Source organism: Lemur catta, chromosome 1 (genome assembly GCF_020740605.2).
Source record: "Lemur catta isolate mLemCat1 chromosome 1, mLemCat1.pri, whole genome shotgun sequence".
In the NCBI taxonomy this organism is placed as follows: Eukaryota; Metazoa; Chordata; class Mammalia; order Primates; family Lemuridae; genus Lemur; species Lemur catta.
Window position 1 is genome coordinate 164,869,984 of NC_059128.1, and position 18,858 is coordinate 164,888,841.

The 18,858-nt window shown below is 41.0% G+C and overlaps 1 protein-coding gene across 7 annotated transcripts in view; it reads left to right on the forward strand.

The window, feature by feature from the left end:
• The window catches only part of NEK11 (NIMA related kinase 11), a 237,768-nt gene that overhangs the window by 145,413 nt on the left and 73,497 nt on the right, over positions 1-18,858 (forward strand). For all 7 annotated transcript variants that reach the window (XM_045538613.1, XM_045538625.1, XM_045538634.1 and 4 more), the window contains one exon: positions 1,810-1,970. In XM_045538613.1, coding sequence (XP_045394569.1) covers positions 1,810-1,970 — 161 coding nt within the window. The remainder of the gene's footprint in view (positions 1-1,809; positions 1,971-18,858) is intronic.

Consider the following 18,858-nt stretch of genomic DNA (forward strand, 5'->3'; position numbering starts at 1 on the left):
CTGTCAAAGAGACAGATTCAGGGAGAAGGAGAGGAAGTAGAAAGGAGTGGGGGGGAGAGACAGAATGGGCAACTCCAAGAAAGAGACACAGAAATTGAAGGAGAAATGGAGGGGGAAGAAGAGAAGGAAGATGTCATGTGGAAGTCACATGGTTCTGTCCACCGTTCCACTCAGAAGCATATGCCCCTATTTGACAGCAAAACTGGAGCTCTCAGTGGGTTGTAGTTTTCATATGCTTCTCATGCTGTGATCCTCTTGTCATTCTGAGTGAGAGTCGAATAAAGATTTTTATTAAGCATGGCTCCTACGTACAAGTCATCTGGTGCTCAACTGAAAATCAGTGATCTGAAGTGATCTGAAGAGGAAAAAGGCTGTGTTGAAATTGTTAAAAGTATGAGATCCCCAATGTGTTGCTTCCTAAGGAATTAGAAGATGCAGTAATGAATATATGTAATTTTTGTCTTTTGAACTAATTTTGATTCCACTACACAGCTTGTTGTGTTTTAGTAGGAAATCATAGGCAACAAACAGATTTTAAAGTCTTCCATTGCTGAGGAATTCTACATCTATTAGGTATTTTACTTCCAAAGGATTCTGGAGTCAGTTAATAAAAAGCCTGTTTTTATAGATGTGGAAAGTGAGTGACTGTATGAAGCTTCCCTCTATACAGATGCTTTTCATAAGGATCATATTATTGAATCTTCATACCACCCTATTAGATTACACTTAATGTCAAATTTTATGGGAGAAATTGGAGTGAGCTCCAATACATTTATGTCCCTTGCCTGGATTCTCATCTATAGGGTGGAGGAGCTTGATTTAAACCTTAATTCTCTGACCCCCAATTCACTATTGTTTCCACTAGATAGAGAATAGCTACAATAGATTGAAAAACAGTGCTATGTATTATGGTTTAGAAGAATAATTTTGTTTTTAAGTCAGAGTGTGGCACAAAGCCTAAAATGCCCACTGTTTTGCTGTGACAGAGCAGTATTATGTAATTTTCTTCTCCCCCTACTTAAGGATATGTCTTTATGTCTAGGCCCCCATTAGCAAATTAGAATTTATATTTCTGTGCTTTATTGTGATCCATTCTTGGCCTGTCTTTATTGAAGATTGTTATAAGCACCAACTTTATTTAAGTTACTAATAATGTTGCATCAAGTAACTTGGGTAGGTGCTTACTGGCATCAGCTTAAGTGGATATTCTTTGCTTTAAAATAAATAAATGCTGAGTGTAGGTGTGAGTGAACTCTATCTCAAAAGCCTTCATAGCCTATTAGAAAAGAATTGTAATGTTTTCCCCAGCTTGCCAAAATGTCATTGCTATATATCCTATTAATCTTGTCTTACCACTAACATTTGTTTTAAAATAACAAATATGTAGGAAAAATCCTGATACAGTTTCTCTCCAATTTCTGCTAATGTATGTTGTATAGTAGGGCCCTTCAGTCAAGGTATGTTGTCCTGCTTTTGCTCTTAAATCTCCTCATTTTTAATAAAGATTCATGCCTATAAATGTCAAACATTTAAAGCATTTCATTTCTTCTTGTTTCTTGGTTTTGTTTTCCTACCTTCAAAAGGTGTTTGCAAATGGAAGTGTTTCTCCTTTCTTCTACTGGTTTCATTTTGCGGAGTGTTGATTACATTCAACCAGATACTTTCAGGAAGCTACAATTCAGTCTACACTCCATGAAACCTTCATCAGTGCAAATAAAATATACATATCTGTAAAAACACAAGGAATCCTAGACTTATTATAATTTCAGTGACTGGTAGTACCCGCTTGTTGTTTATTTTTTATTTCAGAGATCCCAGAAGACCCACTTGTGGCTGAAGAGTATTATGCTGATGTGTTTGATTCCTGTTCTGAAGACAGTGAGGAGGAGAAAGAAGGAATAGAGTTCTCAGCATCAGAGGGAGAGGTCAAGGATGAAGGACCCCAGCCTCCTTACAGGACAAACCAACAGGTACATGCTGCTCCCTAGCAGAGTCGTGTCCAAGGTACTGATTGGATGCTCTTCCAGAGAGAGTCAAAAAAGCCTGATAACCTGATATGAAGGATGGGGGACTTGGGTTGTTATAATGGCTCCATGTGATAAGTCTTGATTTCCAAGGTCCAGGAGCAGGTGGGGCCCCATGGAATTCTGAGAATCTGATCTGAACCATGTTGATGAGGGAAGGGCTGGAGTACACAACACTTATTTAGCAGGGGATAAAAGGATGGTGCATACTACATTGTTTACACACTGAACAGCACTTCATATACAGCTACTAGATAAACAATGCAAGTATCTCTTTAGAAGAAAGAATGGGATTTTTTGTATAATTTTCTGCTTGGTAATCAAATTTTTGCATCATATTTACACATTTAATGAAAATACAAATTTATAAGAAAATGACTTAGTTCTGGGGATGAGACCAAAAGATCCTGGGCTTAGGGGATGACCTTTCTAGCTATATTTGGCCTCTGAGGACTCATCCTTACATACAGTGCTGAAGTCTCTGAGTATATGCCCTTGCAGTAGATCTCTTTAACTGTAGAAGAATAAGCCCTATGTAGGCCATAGGCCAAGAAACAGCCCTGGCATATGCTTTCTGTGTTGTGTGTCTGCAGCAGAGGGAAAAAGCAAGAGATATATGAGGAGAAAGCAGATAACTTCAGGCAATTTATCCACATATACCTCATTTTCCTCTTAGGTAATACTTGGTAACCTTTTAACCCTAAACTTCCATGAAGTATAGAAGCTTTTTATTAACTGGGTACATTCAGATACTAAAATAAAAGTCAATCAGGGGTACCTGAATCAATGAAAGCCTAATCTGGTGAGATGATTTTTGGGGTGGAGGGAAGGTTGTACACAATTTATTTAACCATTTTTAATAAAGGCTAAGCAGCACATCATAATATTCAATAAATAAAAGCAGTAAAAATGTTCTCACCTTCTCTATAAGAGAAAGAGAGAGAGGCAGGGAGATGGGAACTGGAAGAGTATGGGTAATGGGACCAAGCAGAAAAAGTGATGAGAGAAAGAAGAGAAAGAAAAAAAGAAAGAGAAAAGAGCAGAGAGAGAATTTAAGAGACAAATACATGAAGAGAGAAACAAACAAATGTTGAGACAAATACAGAGTTAAAGTGGGGATTTAGAACACCCAAACAAAAACTTTCCTTAAATCATTTCCCCATTTGTTACCAATGGAATCTGGAAAACAACAGCACCTCCTGCCACATACTGAAAATATAATTTGCATTTCCTTCTGAGCCACTGTCATAAACAACTGAAACAAATATCATTATAAAATTAAAGACTTCATTCTGTGCCTATAGTTATAAAACATGATGTGCAAAATACATAGGGTCATTTTTACCCTAAGCATCAAGTGATAAAATTTTAGCTACTCATATTATCACTTAAAAATATTTTTAACAAAATAAAACTGAGTCAGAGAACCGTATGAATAAAATGCTATCTGGCAAACACCTCCTAGGTCAAGAAATAAAACTTTGCCAGTCCCAGGAGCCCCATCTTTGGTGTAGCTGTTAGAATATAAGGTTGGAGATCAGACTGCCTGTATCTGGGCTATCCATCATCACTCGCAGGTTGCATGACCTTTTGCAAATTACCAAACTTTGCTGCACTTCAGTTTTCTAATCTGTAAAATGGGAGAGTAATGGTTTCTACTTCATAGAGTGGTTTTGAGTATTAAATGAAGTAATCAATATAAAATACTTAGAATGGTTTCCAGAACTTAATAAAGTACTTAATAATGAGATATTAGCTATTATTATTATGAAGTTACCTAGCCATCTTGTGGCTTTTTTATGATGCTGCCAAAACTCCTTAATGTTCAAGTGAGATTCTATAATTAATATGAAAAAAATCCCTTCTCCTTATGTCGTAAGGCAGATGATAAATATAAGGGCAGCAGTTTTGTTCTCTTGGCTGTATATCTATCTGTTACATGTTATATGGCAGATTGTGATTGATTTTAAATAATCTGTTGGGACAGGATGCTAAGGCCTCTTCCATACATGATGGTATTTTATCTCACAAAACCCTGATGGGTAGTTATTCTTATCCCTATTTTCCAGATGAGGAAACTGAGTTTCTGAGAGAACAGCAACTTGCCCATGATCACACAGCTAGGGAAGAACCATGCCTCAGGCCCAGGCCGGTCACATTCTCAAGTTAATGTTTTTTCTACTACAGAAGGTATATCAATCTAGAATGGACTTGGTGTAATGGAAACAGGACTGTAAATCACAATAGAGTAATTTGTATTAGAGACAGGTAATTACAACTCCATTTTTTTTTCTAGTAATTCAATATAGTTTCTCTCTCTCCCAAGGTGATGGGTTTGCAGTTGTGATGAGTATAGACGCTTCCCTCTTGGTTTATTTTTTAAGCAACATACAGATTCCACTCCAGAATTTAGTGCTGAGACCCTAGTCACTGTTGACTAGGGTGTTGAATTGGGTGAGACCTGTCACCATGTCCAGGATTTGCCTCTCTTCCTTTCTTCCTAGTGTTGCTTTTCACCTCTAAGTGTACCAGGGTCTGCTTAGGTGGTCATCATACCCATGGATTTTATGTGAGTAATCAGATCAAAGTTGACTCCCCTTCCTTCAGACGAGGCCAAAGTCACATAGTTATTATTTTGACTGAAGAAGTGCTTTCAAATAGAAAAGCAGCCATGGGCTTCATTGCCATTGATTGCTGAGTCTTTTGCCATCCATGACAATCTCTTAAGTAGCAGCATCTCCAAAACACAATTTTATTAAGTACCTAATTGCTATTAGTCACCAGTTGTTTCTCTGCTATAATAAGCAAAACATCAATAACAGCTTTATCACAAGCCATTATCATATTGTTGATGGCTTGTCTGTGAAGTCTGTGGTCACTGAATTGAAACCAGTCTCTTAGATCTCAGGAGAATAGAATTTACAGCTGTCATCCTAACAGGTTCTCCACAGCATTTGTGGGATGTCACTGAAAAGGGTCTTATATACTCTAACAAACATGTCTTAGGGCCACAGGCTGATAGGTGTTTTCACATTCTTGTGTCTTTCCCTTGCTGCCTTGACCATCACCCTGCTCCAAGACTAATAAACAGCCCAGGTGCACCAGCAGTACACATACTAGGTGGACAATAATCCCTTGACACAGAACTCTCTTGGAAAGGCTCTGTTTAGCAAATATGATTTTCACTGAAGCCTTTTTTAAGAAGGCTTTTCAGGACTATGGTGTTTGTTCTGGCTAAGATGAGGGCTATGGAGGTCCATTTTTTCCAGCTAATTCGGAAATGGAGTCATCGACCCACGACCGTTTCTGGGTAAACGGAGGTCTCAGCACTATCTCGCTGCTCCCTGCCTGCCCCTGGGAATGAACGTGTAGCCACGGCACAGTTGACGAGGTCCGAGCGCAGACATGGGCCCGGTCAGCCATGGGAGGGACTTGGGATGTACTCTTAGCACGATGGGGACCCCTCCAAAGGCATGAAGCAGGCACACCATGTGTTTGGATTAAGGTTGTGGGAGGGGCCTCTGGCTGCGCCACGGGCATTTCCAGCTTAATTTGGCCAAAGCAGAACTGTTGATTTTGCCCCTAAAATATTCTCTTTCGACCATCTCAGTCAAAGCACTATCGTTCACCAGCTGACCCAACCGTCAGCAAGTCCTGTTGTCTCCTCTTTGAAAACGTCTGACCTGGGTGGGTGCACTTTGCTGCAAGGAGAATAATTTGGAGGCAAGTAGGGTGGAAGCAGGGAAGTGAGTGAGGAGGCTGTGCAGCTGCAAGATGGCCTGGCTGGGGAGGTGGGGAGAAGTGCACCCCAAAACTCGCATTGAAATTTGATCCCCAATGTGACGGTGTTGGGAGGTGGGTCATGGGGGCTGATCCGTCATGGATAGATTAATGCCCTCCTCCCCGGGGCGAGTGAGTTCTTGCTTTCAGGAATGGAGAGCAGGTTGTAACAAAGAGTCTGTCTTCCTTAGTTTTCTCTCACTTGCTTCCTCTTCCCCTACGATCTCTTTGCACATCCCTGCTCCCTTCTGCTCTCTGCCTTGAGTGGAAACAGCCTAAGGGTGGCTCTCACAAGATGTTCCTGCCCAATCTGGAACCTTCCAGCCATCAGAATCAGAGCTAAATAGGCCAGGCGCGGTGGCTTATGCCTGTCATCCTAGCACGCTGGGAGGCCGAGGCGGGAGGGTCACTTGAGCTCAGGAGTTTGAGACCATCCTGAGCAATAAGCGAGACCCCATCTATATTGAAAATAGAAAAGACAGTTCCAACTACTGAGGAGGCTGAGGCAGGAGGATCGCTTGAGCCCAGGAGTTTAAGGTTGCCGTGAGCTATGATGATGCCACTGCATTCTACCCAGGCAACAGAGCAAGACTGTGTCTCAAAAAAAAAAAAAAAAAAAGGAATCTGAGCTAAATAAACCTCTTTTCTTTATAAAAAAAAAAAAAATGCTCATCTCAATGCCCTTCCCCCAAATCCTCCTGTAGTTTTGAAATTCTCTTTGCACAGTGGAGCCTTAGGAAAAACGGAAATGATCTTCTTATTACAATGTTGCCACAGGGCAGAGAACTGGATGCAGGGTAGGCAAGGCCCAAGATTCTACTGAGGACTCTTGAATCAGATTGTCATGAGGGTAGGTGCCTCTAAGAGTTTCTTCTGTCAGTAGAGTCATTAGTTTAGTCAGATCATAATTGTTATAACAGTAACAGCTAACATTCCCAGAACCTTCATTCTGTGCTCAGTATTCTATATGCTGTGTCAGCTCAGGTCCTGTAGCAAGCAGGTGATAAGACAGAATTTGGGAGGAAAGAGAAATGTCTGTGAAGTAGAGGAGGAGATCCTGAAACCATGCTGATACCTTTGAGGGGAGGGAGGGAGGGAAAGGGGGAGAGGAGGGGAGGGGAGACCGAGGGGAGGAAAGATGGGCTCATTTGCTCAAAATAGAAACAGCAGTGGAGGATACTTTGGGTATTAATTGACTATTGTATTAAGTGTTGACTTTAAAACCCAGGTCCCTCGAAAGATGAGACTGTTGTGACATCCTAACTTTACATAAGAGGAAACTGAGGCTTAGGGAGGTGAAGTAACCTCTCCAGGTTTACACAGCTAGCGACTCTATTTTTAGCCACTCTTTTATACAGTCCTCCATCTTCACAATTATAATCTCATCCCTTCCACTGATGACAGTAAACACATTAGGTGTGAGGGAACAGCAGAGGGGCCGTTGTGTTATCTGGTACTCTGATGAGACCTGTTTTACTGAATGGAATTACTGAGCAATGTACAAGGCAAAATTTATACCAGTTCTAGGAAAAGTGCTGAGTTAAGAAAATTAAGACAAAAAAGAGCTCACCTCTCTACTATATTTTTTAATAGAAGGTGCCAGAACTCTTGAGTCCTAATAGTGGGAGTGATTTACCTGTTATTTCACATGATCTGACCTAATTAGTTTACCTTCATATGTGTGAGGAAGCACTTTTCGTCTTGACCTTAGAGGAAGCAGCCTTGCAGGCTGCCACTCATTTCTGTCAGTGTTACCCTGGCCTGTGTCCCAGGCTATAAAGAAACCAGCCTTGCTAAAGTGTTAGTGGATACTACCAGTTTGGTATGTCATTCCTTCTGATGGACCTTGTGTGCACTTAACGTGTGTTGCTTCACGGAGTGACTTTGATGCTACAATTTCCACCCCCACCCCCATCCCAGCCCTCATTTCCATCATTGTTCTTCCCCCTTCCCTCTCTCCCATTTCTCGTCTGGCGTAAAGCATAGTTCATTGCTGACCAGACTGGGACCAGTCAAACCTTATTGTGGGACATAGCACACTGGGCTTTGTTGCAGGCCTTAGCCCCTAAATGTTTAAAATTAGGTCCAGCATGTATTTAGGATCATGCCTCCACATTTTGCCCCAGTACCAAAGGATGTAGGGAAAAGATGGGGGCAAGAGGGTGGATAAAGACAAAAGAAAAGCTGAGCAGGAGTGCAGAGAGTCTGTGTGTTCCTTTCAGTGTGAGGATGGGGAGGGCATCAGCCCCATGGCCTCTCTGTGGTGGCTGAGCAGAGGTCCGCAGCCGGACTGGGGGTAAAGGGACAATGGCCTGCACTGTGAGAGGCCGTGTGCTCTGCTCTGCTGCCCCTGGAGCGGCAGGGTCAGAGTGGGGGTACAGAGCTGAGAAGACCAATTGGAATGGTACCTCTGGGGCTTTTCTCTCCAGAAATCTTCTACCCCCACCACCCAACATCAATTTCTATCTCCCTGGCTGTCATCAGAGCTGAGGTGCCCTGACCATATGGTGTGCAAAAAAAGTCTGTGAAAAATATGAAAACTTTCCTAAACAGTATTTGCAAACAGAAAAACATAAAGGCCCATCCAACTATTTTGTGATTCAATTACACAGAAAAATTTAATTTTATTTTCTGAATATTTTATTCACCTAGAAATGGGATGTGAATATAATTTTATAGTGTCCAGCCTAGGAGGAAAGTGGTGTGACACATCTGGGCCGTTGTTGGAGGTGCATCCTTCCTGCATAGCCTGTGAATCTGGAGGCTCAGGGGTCCGTGTCGTACCTGAGAAAACAGTGGTCATGGTTAATAAGACAGAGCTACCTTGCAACACACCAGGTGCTGTGCTAAGCCCTTTGTATGCCTCGTCCCACTTCATACTCACAGACACTTGATGGAGTTAACATCTTCCATCCCATTTTATAAGTGAGGAAACTATGAAGCAGAGAGAATAACTAATTTGACCTACGTCACCCCATCCAGTGAAAAACCTGGGATTCAAACCAACAAATATTCACTGTGTCAACTATTAGGCATTTGGGGAAAGTATAGAACTTAACATAGAAGTTAGACAAGGAGAAGAAAAGGAGATGCTTGGGACCTCAGGCACAGCTCCAAAATGAGTAAAAATGGACCATGAGCTGATGATTTAAAACCGTGCTTAAAACACAGAGCCAGGTTTTCCACTTATTCTGTGGAATTTAAATAAGAATAAAGCTAGAACTATAGTTGAAAACAGTAATTATAATAAAGAACTGTGTATCATGAGGGCTACCCTTTGGAATGTGAAAATTCTTTCTCTTTTTATTTCCATAAACCTCGCTTTAATTGCCTGACTTTCTTCCCAAGACTGTTGGACATGTAGCATGGAACAAGATTAAGTAGTTAATCAAGAGCAAGCGGAGGGGATTGATTGGAGGCAGTTTCCCCTCCACACAGCTGGAACTCTGGAAAGGGACTGCAGCAGAGGGAGTACGGGTCTCACCGGCTCCTAGGAAGTCCATGCCCCTGTGTTCTTGGGTAGATGTCCGTTGTGTTGCCACTCCATCAGCCCCACTTTCTTTTTCCTTCATCCTTTACATTTCCAAATAATCTTAAATGTCATAAGAGTTCTGTCATTGAATACCTGTAAATGTCATTGAAACCCTAAAGCAACCCCACAGGCACTGACTTGCTGTGAACCTGGGCATTAATAAGAGACAGCTGCAGTTAGAAGGTTTTAATAATGCAGAGTAAACAAGGCGTTAACAGGGAGATGCGGACACATTGACAGTCACGTTTCAGCAATTCTGAATTCAGTGACAGAGGCGTTCAGTGTTATGGGAGTTAGGGGGCCTGTTTACACTTTGAATTTTGCAGATGTGGCTCTGTGTTCCCATCACTACACACACTTTAAGGCAGAAGGTGACCATCAGCAGTGAGATAGGAGTTATAATCTCAGTTTCCTGATTTTAGGGCAGCCCTCACAAAAGTGCCATCAGCTCTGTCCTATGGCTTTGTGCTAAACAGGATTCTCTGCCTTCCTATGAATTATGAATGCATATAAGCAAGGGCTTGGCTTTTAATGAGATCAAGCTGAGATGTGAAAGGTACATTTGAGTATGCAGAAAATGGATAAGGTCACCTTGGTGCTTTGGTTTCTGTAATTTGGTGGCATTTTTCAGGGCTGTTCTGGATACAGTTTGTAGGAGAGTAGATAATAGCTTAGTAATACAACTTGTAGAAAAAAAGTTGGTAAGTTGTTTCTTGGGTCATTCATTTACACATCATATATTTGAGTGTTCTAGGCACTGGGTATATGGTAGTGAACAGAATGGGCCTAGTCCCACCTTCCTGGAAGTCTCACTCAGTCTCATGTATTTAAATAGTATCTATCGACCGACAGCTCCTAAATGTATGCCTTCCATCCCTCAGTTCTATCTCCCCAGAACTCTAGACTCACATCATCCAGGCTCCCTGTGAGTAGGTTAGGAGTCATATGGACCTTTAATAGACATCCTGAAATAAGCATGTCCAAAAGTGAACCCCTCATGTACCCTAGCCCCAGTCCAAATCAGCTACTCCTGAGTCAGCCTTTTCTCACATCCTTTCACTCGCCTTTATATCCAATCCATGAGCAAAACCTAATGGCTCGACCTTCAAAGTACGTTTAGAATATGACCATTACTTAGCACCTCCATTCCTACTGCCAAAGCCACCATCACCTCCTTGTAATAGCTCCTAACTGGTCTCCCTGTGACACCCCCTGTCTCACTCAAAAGGCCAAATCTGCTCCGTGACTTTCCAGCACCCTCATCACTGTCACCTCACCGAGCCCCTCTCTTCCATCACTGTGAGAAGCACCCTGCTCACTCCACCCAAGTCACACTAGCCTCCTTCCTGTCTCTGGAACACACCAAGCATGTTCTGGCCTTGGCAACCTGGAATGCCCTCCCCACCAGAAACACAAATAACTTGCCCCCTCCCTGCTTTCAAGCCTCTGCTTGTGTGTCACCTTACTGGGGAGGACTCTCTAACCACCTTATATAAAATAGCATCCACTGGCCTGAGGGTCTCTCTTCCCCTGCCCTGCTTTATTTTCTTCTACTGTTCTTATCACCACCTGAGTTACCACTATTCACTTGCTTATTAATTTATGGCCTCTCTCCCCCTACTAGAGTGAAAGCCAGTAGGGCGGAGGTTCTCTCTATTTTTTTCACTGCTGTATTCCCAGCACTTGAACAGTGTTTAGCACAGAGCAAATACGTCATAGTTATTGTGGAATACATGAATGAAAGAATGAATTATTGAATGCCCGAAGTGTACGGTCTGGTGGTATAGGTGGGCAATAAGCCAGTACACAAACAAATAAGAGCAACTAGGAAATGAAGCTGAAGTGATAGAGGAAATGGGCATTTAAGGGGTGACCTGCTAAGAAGGGAAGTCAAGGAGAGTTTCTAGGAGATGCCCTATCAGCCATGACCAGAAGGATGGAAAGGAACTAGCCTCTCAGTATGAGGAAAGGCAGTGGGGAGAGGAGTGTTCAGAGAAAGGGAACAGTGTGCGGGAAGGCCCCAGGTCAGGCCAGGGCTGAGACAGTTTGAGATACCACAGAGTAAACAGTAAGATCAGAGATCAGACCAGGTATAGCTACACGTGAAGACCCTGTAAGGAGAGTGGGTTTTATTTGAGTGAAAGGTCAATGTGGTGAAGGGTAACTGAAACAAAGTCTTATGATGACTCTTTGGTAACAGAAATCAGAACAACCATGCCTGTGGAGGGTGGGGATTGGCTAGAAGGAGGCCAGAGAAACTGTTGGGGATGACAGAGATATTTTTTACCTTGTTTTGGGTGGTGGCCACACAGCTGTATACATTTGTGAAAACTCACAGAATTGTACACTTAAGATCTTGCATTGCACTGTGTGCAAATTTTATCTTAATAAACATAGCACATCATCAACAATGTCATCAAGAGAAGGAAAACTACAAAAAAACTATAACAGAGTTGTGATATTCATACACATAGATAAGTCATATAAGTGCTGAGACTGTATTGAGACCCCTTCCTGGCTGCTTGTGGCCAGGGCATGTTCACAGCTTCAAGGAGGTCCTGGGTGCACTCAAATGAGGCCTCTCATGGTTCCAGATTACTGTGGATGAGTAGGCAAGAGGGTTCTGCATGGTTGGTGGGATTTGCATCCCTGTGGGATGACTCTGAGAGGAGAAGTAACCAAGAGGTGAAAGAAGTTGGCCCCTTCACATCCTCACATCTGCCGACATAAGTGTGAGGATGTGCCTGAGGTCTGAGCAAGGTGAAGCTCAAGCTGAACACTTCTGTGTGGCTGGAGCCATAATGGAGGGTTATGTCCAACTCTGTAATACATTAATAGATCTGCGCCTGCTTGGGATTGTTCAGCAGACGGAGAGCACAGTGTCAGGCCTGGCAGCACAGCACGACAGCACCCAGGCATCTGTTCCCACTCACTCTGAGCACCTTTCAGCCACTGGAAACATAAGACACTTCTGTAGCTATGGAATTATCTAGGTATATGTTGATATTTGCCAGGCCTTCTCTGGACATGCCATTGGGAGTCATAATAGCCCTCTAGCCCGGAGAGTGCTGACAGTGCTAGAGATAGACAGGTGGTTGAGCTTTCACTCCTTCAAGGTGGTGGAGCAGTGAGCAGAAGAATAAACCTCTGGGAGGCTCTTGAGAATTCCTAAAGGTAGATATACAATCTCTAAGGGACTGTTGGTACCCAAACTGGGCCCTCACCCCAAGCTAAGTTCTAATGGCAGCTAGGCACCTTTCATTCATTCATTCATTCATACACTCACAATTCGTTTGTCACCAGGTACACTATTGCACATAGTTATCATTTTACAGAGATCATTGTTAGATCTTTCCCTTATTTATCCATATATTCAGCTTCAGTGAGAACTGTATACATTGTTAAACGAAGTTTAACTTTTAAACTAGACCCTCTCCCACTGGTTTATTATCTCCAACTCTTTAAGTTTCAGATTTGCTCAACATTTTTCTTAACCAAATGCTTTTTTTTAAGTCAATATAAAATTCTTTTTTTCTTTAACTCATTTTAGTGAAAGAAAGAAGTTCAATGGGGATGGTGGAGGAGGAAAGGATGCAGCCTCTAATGTCTGCATGCCTTGACTTCCCCCGGCTCCTTCCTCTGCATCTTCATCCACATAAAGGCTAAGTGTCCTTGGACTTGGAACAAATAAACCTCATGGCACTAGGCCTCTCCCATGAGTGGGTTCTCATTGGTTTGTTCCCTAATAGGTGTGGCAAGGCTTCTTTTCCTTCCTTGCTTCACCTTTTTCCTTGGAGTTTGTTTGCAGCTTGAATGGTACACTATGGCCAAGTCTCTTAGATAAGTAGCTGTCAGTAACAGCGTGAGATACAAACTGCCTCAGAAGAAGATTGTTTTTCCAAAATGATGGTCTAAGGTTGCATCTGTCTTCCTCGTTTTTGTATACATTTGACACATAATTGGTATTTAATAAATGTTTTCTGAATGGAATACAACTGGGTAATGAAGTGACAGTTTTGCTTATGAATTAAATCTTTCATCATGACTAACTCTGAGGAGATAATCTGGATTATTTATTCAAACAGAACTGACTGATAACTAAATGAAGATCTATGTGGTGTGATTTTTACAACTCTGTGAATATCCCATCTAACTCCCTCCTTTGACATGCATTGCTGCTGCCTAAAGTTTTACTATTAGAAATTAATTCCTCTGATATGAGGTTATGGCCCTTATGAAACACAAATATACTGAAAGAGATAACACAGAATCCTTATCAATCATTTTGGCTTTAATGGATGTGTCATATTTTTTCTTGAGACAAAGCAGATTTTAATACAGAGAAGGATGAAAAAAGGTGTAAAGGCTTGGTAGCTCATGGTGGAGAAAATGCACTAGTTGGGGTGAGTGGGAATGTGGAGAAAAGAGTAAGAGCAAAGAAGGGTTTCTAAATGTTCACATCCTTTGGCCCAATAATTCCACTTCTGAATGGAAATAATAATAAACATGAAGCAAAAATTTATGTGCAAAGATAGTCATTGCAATATTATTTAGAACAAAATAAAATGAAAGCAACTTATTATAGATGTCTAATGATGTAGCTTTAGGGTGCAATATTGTCCAGCTATGAAAATTAGGTTTCTGAAGAATGTTTTATAGCATGGGCTAAAAGTCCAAACAAAAGTGTATATGTGTGTGTATTTTATGAACACACACATATACCATGCGTATGTAATTTAATCTCAAATATCTAAAAGATAGACACATGTATAGCATAAATATATAGTATAATCTCAAATGTCTAAGAGATAGATATGTAAAGAAAAGACTGTGTATGTGTGTGTGTTAATAGCAGTGGGATTTGGGCTATTTATTTTTTTTGATATTCTATATTTTCCAGATTTAAAAATAAATGGAAGTTACTAGAGAAAATATCATTTTAAATATCTATATATAAACATTGTTCAAAAGAGGAGATTGCTGCAGATATCATAGCTTTTTCTGTGGCTGGTAGGCAGGCATTGATTATTATGTACATCGCAGATCAGACTGGACTTTTTCCAAACAGCTACCATTCCTACTTAAAAGCAATTTCTGATTCATTAGTCAAATGACTGCATCTGTTTCTGCAAAAAAATCAGGCATTTGACTGAACTTGAATCTGTGGGGCAGTTTTTCAAAATTGAATCTTACAAATTATTCTTCATGCTTCTAAGGCATGTTCCTGTTATAGAGGGGTTGATGGTTATGGGGGAAGGAGACTTGAAGAACATCTAAGTTAGTCAACAAAGACGCTATTTTATTATCTCCTCAGCATTTGAAAATTTGGCTTCCCAGCCCTTAGCTGGGATGACTGAAGGCTGGTGGCACTGTAATTTGACATCTAGCAAGATGTGGTTGCTCTCTTAGGCCACTTAGTCCCAGTAAGGCTCAATTTAAATTGTGAAACAATGAGGAAATGCAAAAGTTCCAATTAACAGCATAATCCCCACATAATATGCTCCTGAAATATATTTTCCATGACTGGATCTCTGCTGAAGTGCACACAGGGGGCAGAATATCAAGAAAGAGCTTAGGCCTGGCATTCACTTTCATTTTTCTCCTTTTTCTTTGGGGATGGGTATATTTCTGTCAAGGTTATTTATGTTAAAGTAAATGATAATTTCTGAAATACTAGGAATGAGTTGGTTGCTAAATTAAATTGTAACTCAGTAAAACAATGTCTTTAACTCCTTTCCTTAGTTGTTATTTAATATGAAAAATGTAGAACCTGATCTTTGGTATGAATTGTCTCTTTTTAGAAATAGAGATAATTTCATTGAATGTTAAAAGGTAAAGTTGGCATTTCATTTTGTTCTATGGCTTACAATCCTCTAATATCATTTATTTTGATCTTCAATTTGTTCTAGATTTGACCAGTTGAAAAAAATATGTATATGATGATAGAGATAAATATATAGAGAGATCACTGGGTCTCAACCAGGGGAGATTTTGTCCCCCATAGAACATTTGGCAGTGTCTCGTGACATTTTTGGTGTTCACAACCCAGGGGCAGGGAGAAGGGTGATGGGCAGTTTCTACTGGCATCTAGTGGCTTGAGGCCACGGATGCTGCTAAACATTCTACAGGGTATTAGACTTATCTAATATAGATATCTAGAATTAACTGGCCCAAAACATCAGTAGCACCAAGGTTCAGGAACCCTGATGTGTGTAGACATATGTGGGAATGATAAAGTAGACATGGCAAAATATTGACATCACAGTAAAGGGCATATGGGAGTTTTCATACTGTTTTGCAACTTTTCTGGAAGTCTAAAATTATTTCAAAATTTTAAAAAAAGTTTTAAATAGTACAGTTGGCAGTTTTGGTCTTAATACCCCTATCTGCAATTTAGAGGTAGAAAATGACTTGTCCCTTGTTGGAAATATAAACTCAGCTCAATCATTGTCCACGACCTCTGGGTCCACAGTCTTCAGAGGCAGGAAGGGAAGTTAGTAGAGGCCCCAAGTGCCCAGATGGTGCATGACTGCATCTGCTCACTCCCCTGTGAGAGTGCACGTGCTTCCTGTCAAGGCCATATGTAGCCAGAGAACAGATGTTCTGCTTAAGCTGCCCTTCAGAACCTGGGGTTGGAAGCAACTGATGCATCTTGTCTGCAGGCTGCATTTATGTTTTATGTATATCTTACCAAAGAATTGTTCTTAGGTATTTTTTATGAGTTTATACCCTGGTTCCTCAACAATATTGTGTGCTCCTCTGGGTCAGGAGCCCTGCCTTTTACTCTATGTATGTGTAATGTAGTGGCTAAGAAGAGTTCAGGCTCTGGAGACATACTGTCTATTTCCCCTCTTACTGGTTATGTGACCTTGGTGATATTACGGAATCTATTTGTGCCTCAATTTTCTCACTGTTGAGTGGAGAGAAAAATAACATTACCTTGTAGAGTTTAAATATCTGAATACATGTAAATTGACACAACAGTGGCACATATTAAGACGTAAATAAAAGTTAGTATTCATTCATTCAATATTATTAGTATTATTTCTGCCCTCGCCACAGTCCTGTACAATGTTCCCTAACCTTTGTATTAGAGAGAGATAATTGATGTGTCCCAGCCATCCAAGTGCTTCTTATAGCCTTGCTGTTTGTATTGCATTGATTTAACTCAAACACTTTTTGAGAATCTCCATGCTCTGTAACAGGCACAGTGATTGGAACTCTTTAATCTTCTATGTCACTGTCCCTCTCCCAGCTCATCCCATCCTGTCCAACTCTCTTCTTCCATTCATTCAGTATTTCCAGTGAGTCATACACTGTCCTAAGGTTTTTTATTATTCTGTTTGTTTCTTTCTCACAAAAACTCTGTATGAGATGGAGGCCATTATTCTCCTCACTTTACGATTAAGGAAAGTGAGGCTTAGGGAAGTTAACTGACTTTGACTGAGACTACAGAATAAGAAGCAGTATGCTTTTTCCTCCACTTTTCTTTCCAGTGGCAATGTGCTTTGAGTGGCGGAGAGCCCTGCCGTCTAACTGAAGATAGATGATGGCTCAAGGAGTTGATCGTCTCTTCTGTTTCACTTCCTTGCAAATCAAAAAGCTAGAGGAGCCATGCATAGATGTGCATTTACCATTTTTTATGTGCCAGGGGCTGTGCTAGGTGCTGGGGACATAAATATAGAGTCAGTGTCCTCAGTTTTAGTGTCTCCTTATCTTTTTCTGTGTAACAAAACATACCAAAACTTAGTGGATTAAAGCAATGATTTGTTGTTTCCCATGATTCTATGGGTTTACCTGGGCTCACTAGACAGTTCTTGTGCTCCATGTAATATTGTTTAGAGTCACTCATGTGGTTGCATTTAGGTGGGAACTTGGCTAGGGTGTCCAAGATGTCCTTGCTTACATGTCCTGCAGTTGGTGCTGGCTATTGGCTGTGGGCCTCTGTTTTTTTCCTGTGGCTTTTCATGCTCCCAGTCCTCTCCAATAGGATATGGATCTCTCCAATAGGATAGCCTAGTCTTCTTTACATGGTCGTTGGCTTCCAAGAGAGTGAAAATGGAAATTACTTTTTAAGGTCTAGTTATAGAAGTCACATAGCATCACTTCTGCCACATTCTATGGGCCAAAGCAAGTTACAGGGATAGCTCAGATTCAAGGGGTGGAGGAAGAGACACTACCTCTTGATGTGAGAAAGACAGGGGTGGGAGGGATTGCTGTAGCCATTTTTGAAAACAATCTATTACACTCACTGTTCATCTAGCTCTTTAACCAGAAGTTTTAGAGCTAGAAGTCTCTTTATCATCTGATTCAACCCCTGCTAGAGTCTAAATGCTTGTGTCTCCCTCAAATTCATGTGTTGAAATCTAATCACTAATGTGATGGTATTAGGAGATGGAGCCTTTTGGGAGGTGATTAGGTACCTCATGAATGGGATTAGTGCTCTTATAAAATAGACCTAAGAAAAGTTCTCTTCTATCATGTGAGGACACAGTGAGAAGGTGCCATCTATGAACCAGGAAATAGGTCCTCACCAAACACTGCATCTGTTGGTGTCTTGATCTAGACAGCTTCTAGAACTGTGAGAAATAAATTTCTGTTGTTTATAAGCTACCAAGTCTATGATATTTTGTTATGGCAGCCATCATGGACTATGATAACCCTAGTTTCATGTATGCAAAAATTGAGACCTGGGAGGTCAAGCCCCTGCCCTAGGCTAGCACACTTAGTGGAGGAGCCTGGCTTAGAACCTGGGCTTCCCTAGTTGGTGCCATCACCTGCATATGTTGATGTGCGCTTTGCTTTTCTTCCAGCAGAGGATGCCTCTTTGCTGAGTTCTTCTCTGACTCAAGGCTGTCCCTGTTAAGTGTGGAGCACACAGAAGTATAGAAGAAGGAAAGGGTCTGTTTTGTCTTCTTCTGTTTCCGTGCCTGGTAACTGCCTGGGCTAGGCTCCAGAGGTCTTTAATTAGTGATTTGGCCTCATTGACCAGCATTGACCAGGCATGCCTTCCTCATCATTGCCTCATATATATTCTGAATATGAAATGATGTTGAGTTTTACTACATGCATAAAAAGTGGCTACTCGAACCCCAACAGATGTTATAAAATAGAATCCAACACATTTATGTAACATTTTAGAGTAGCCTATTATACTATAGTACATTTTCTAAAATCCACAGACAACTACTGCAATATGAAATGTGTTGCTTATTTTGCAATGGAGCAAGTGAGTTATAAATTATTAATTTCCTTCAGTATAACCACAAACATTAAAATGATTAACAGGTTTTATTTTCCCAGATCATTAGGATCTAGTTTTAGAGAATTCCAAGCCTATTTGGTGGAGGGCAGGTATTTATTTTGTATTAAAGACAATATTTATTATCAAATACTGTTCTGAGGTTCCCCAACCCTCATGGGTGACTTCTGACTCTTATTGAGGATTAAGATAAATGAGGAGTGAAATTCTTAGGTTTATGACTTCTTTAAGACCATAAATTTCCAAAGAGCTAGTAGAGC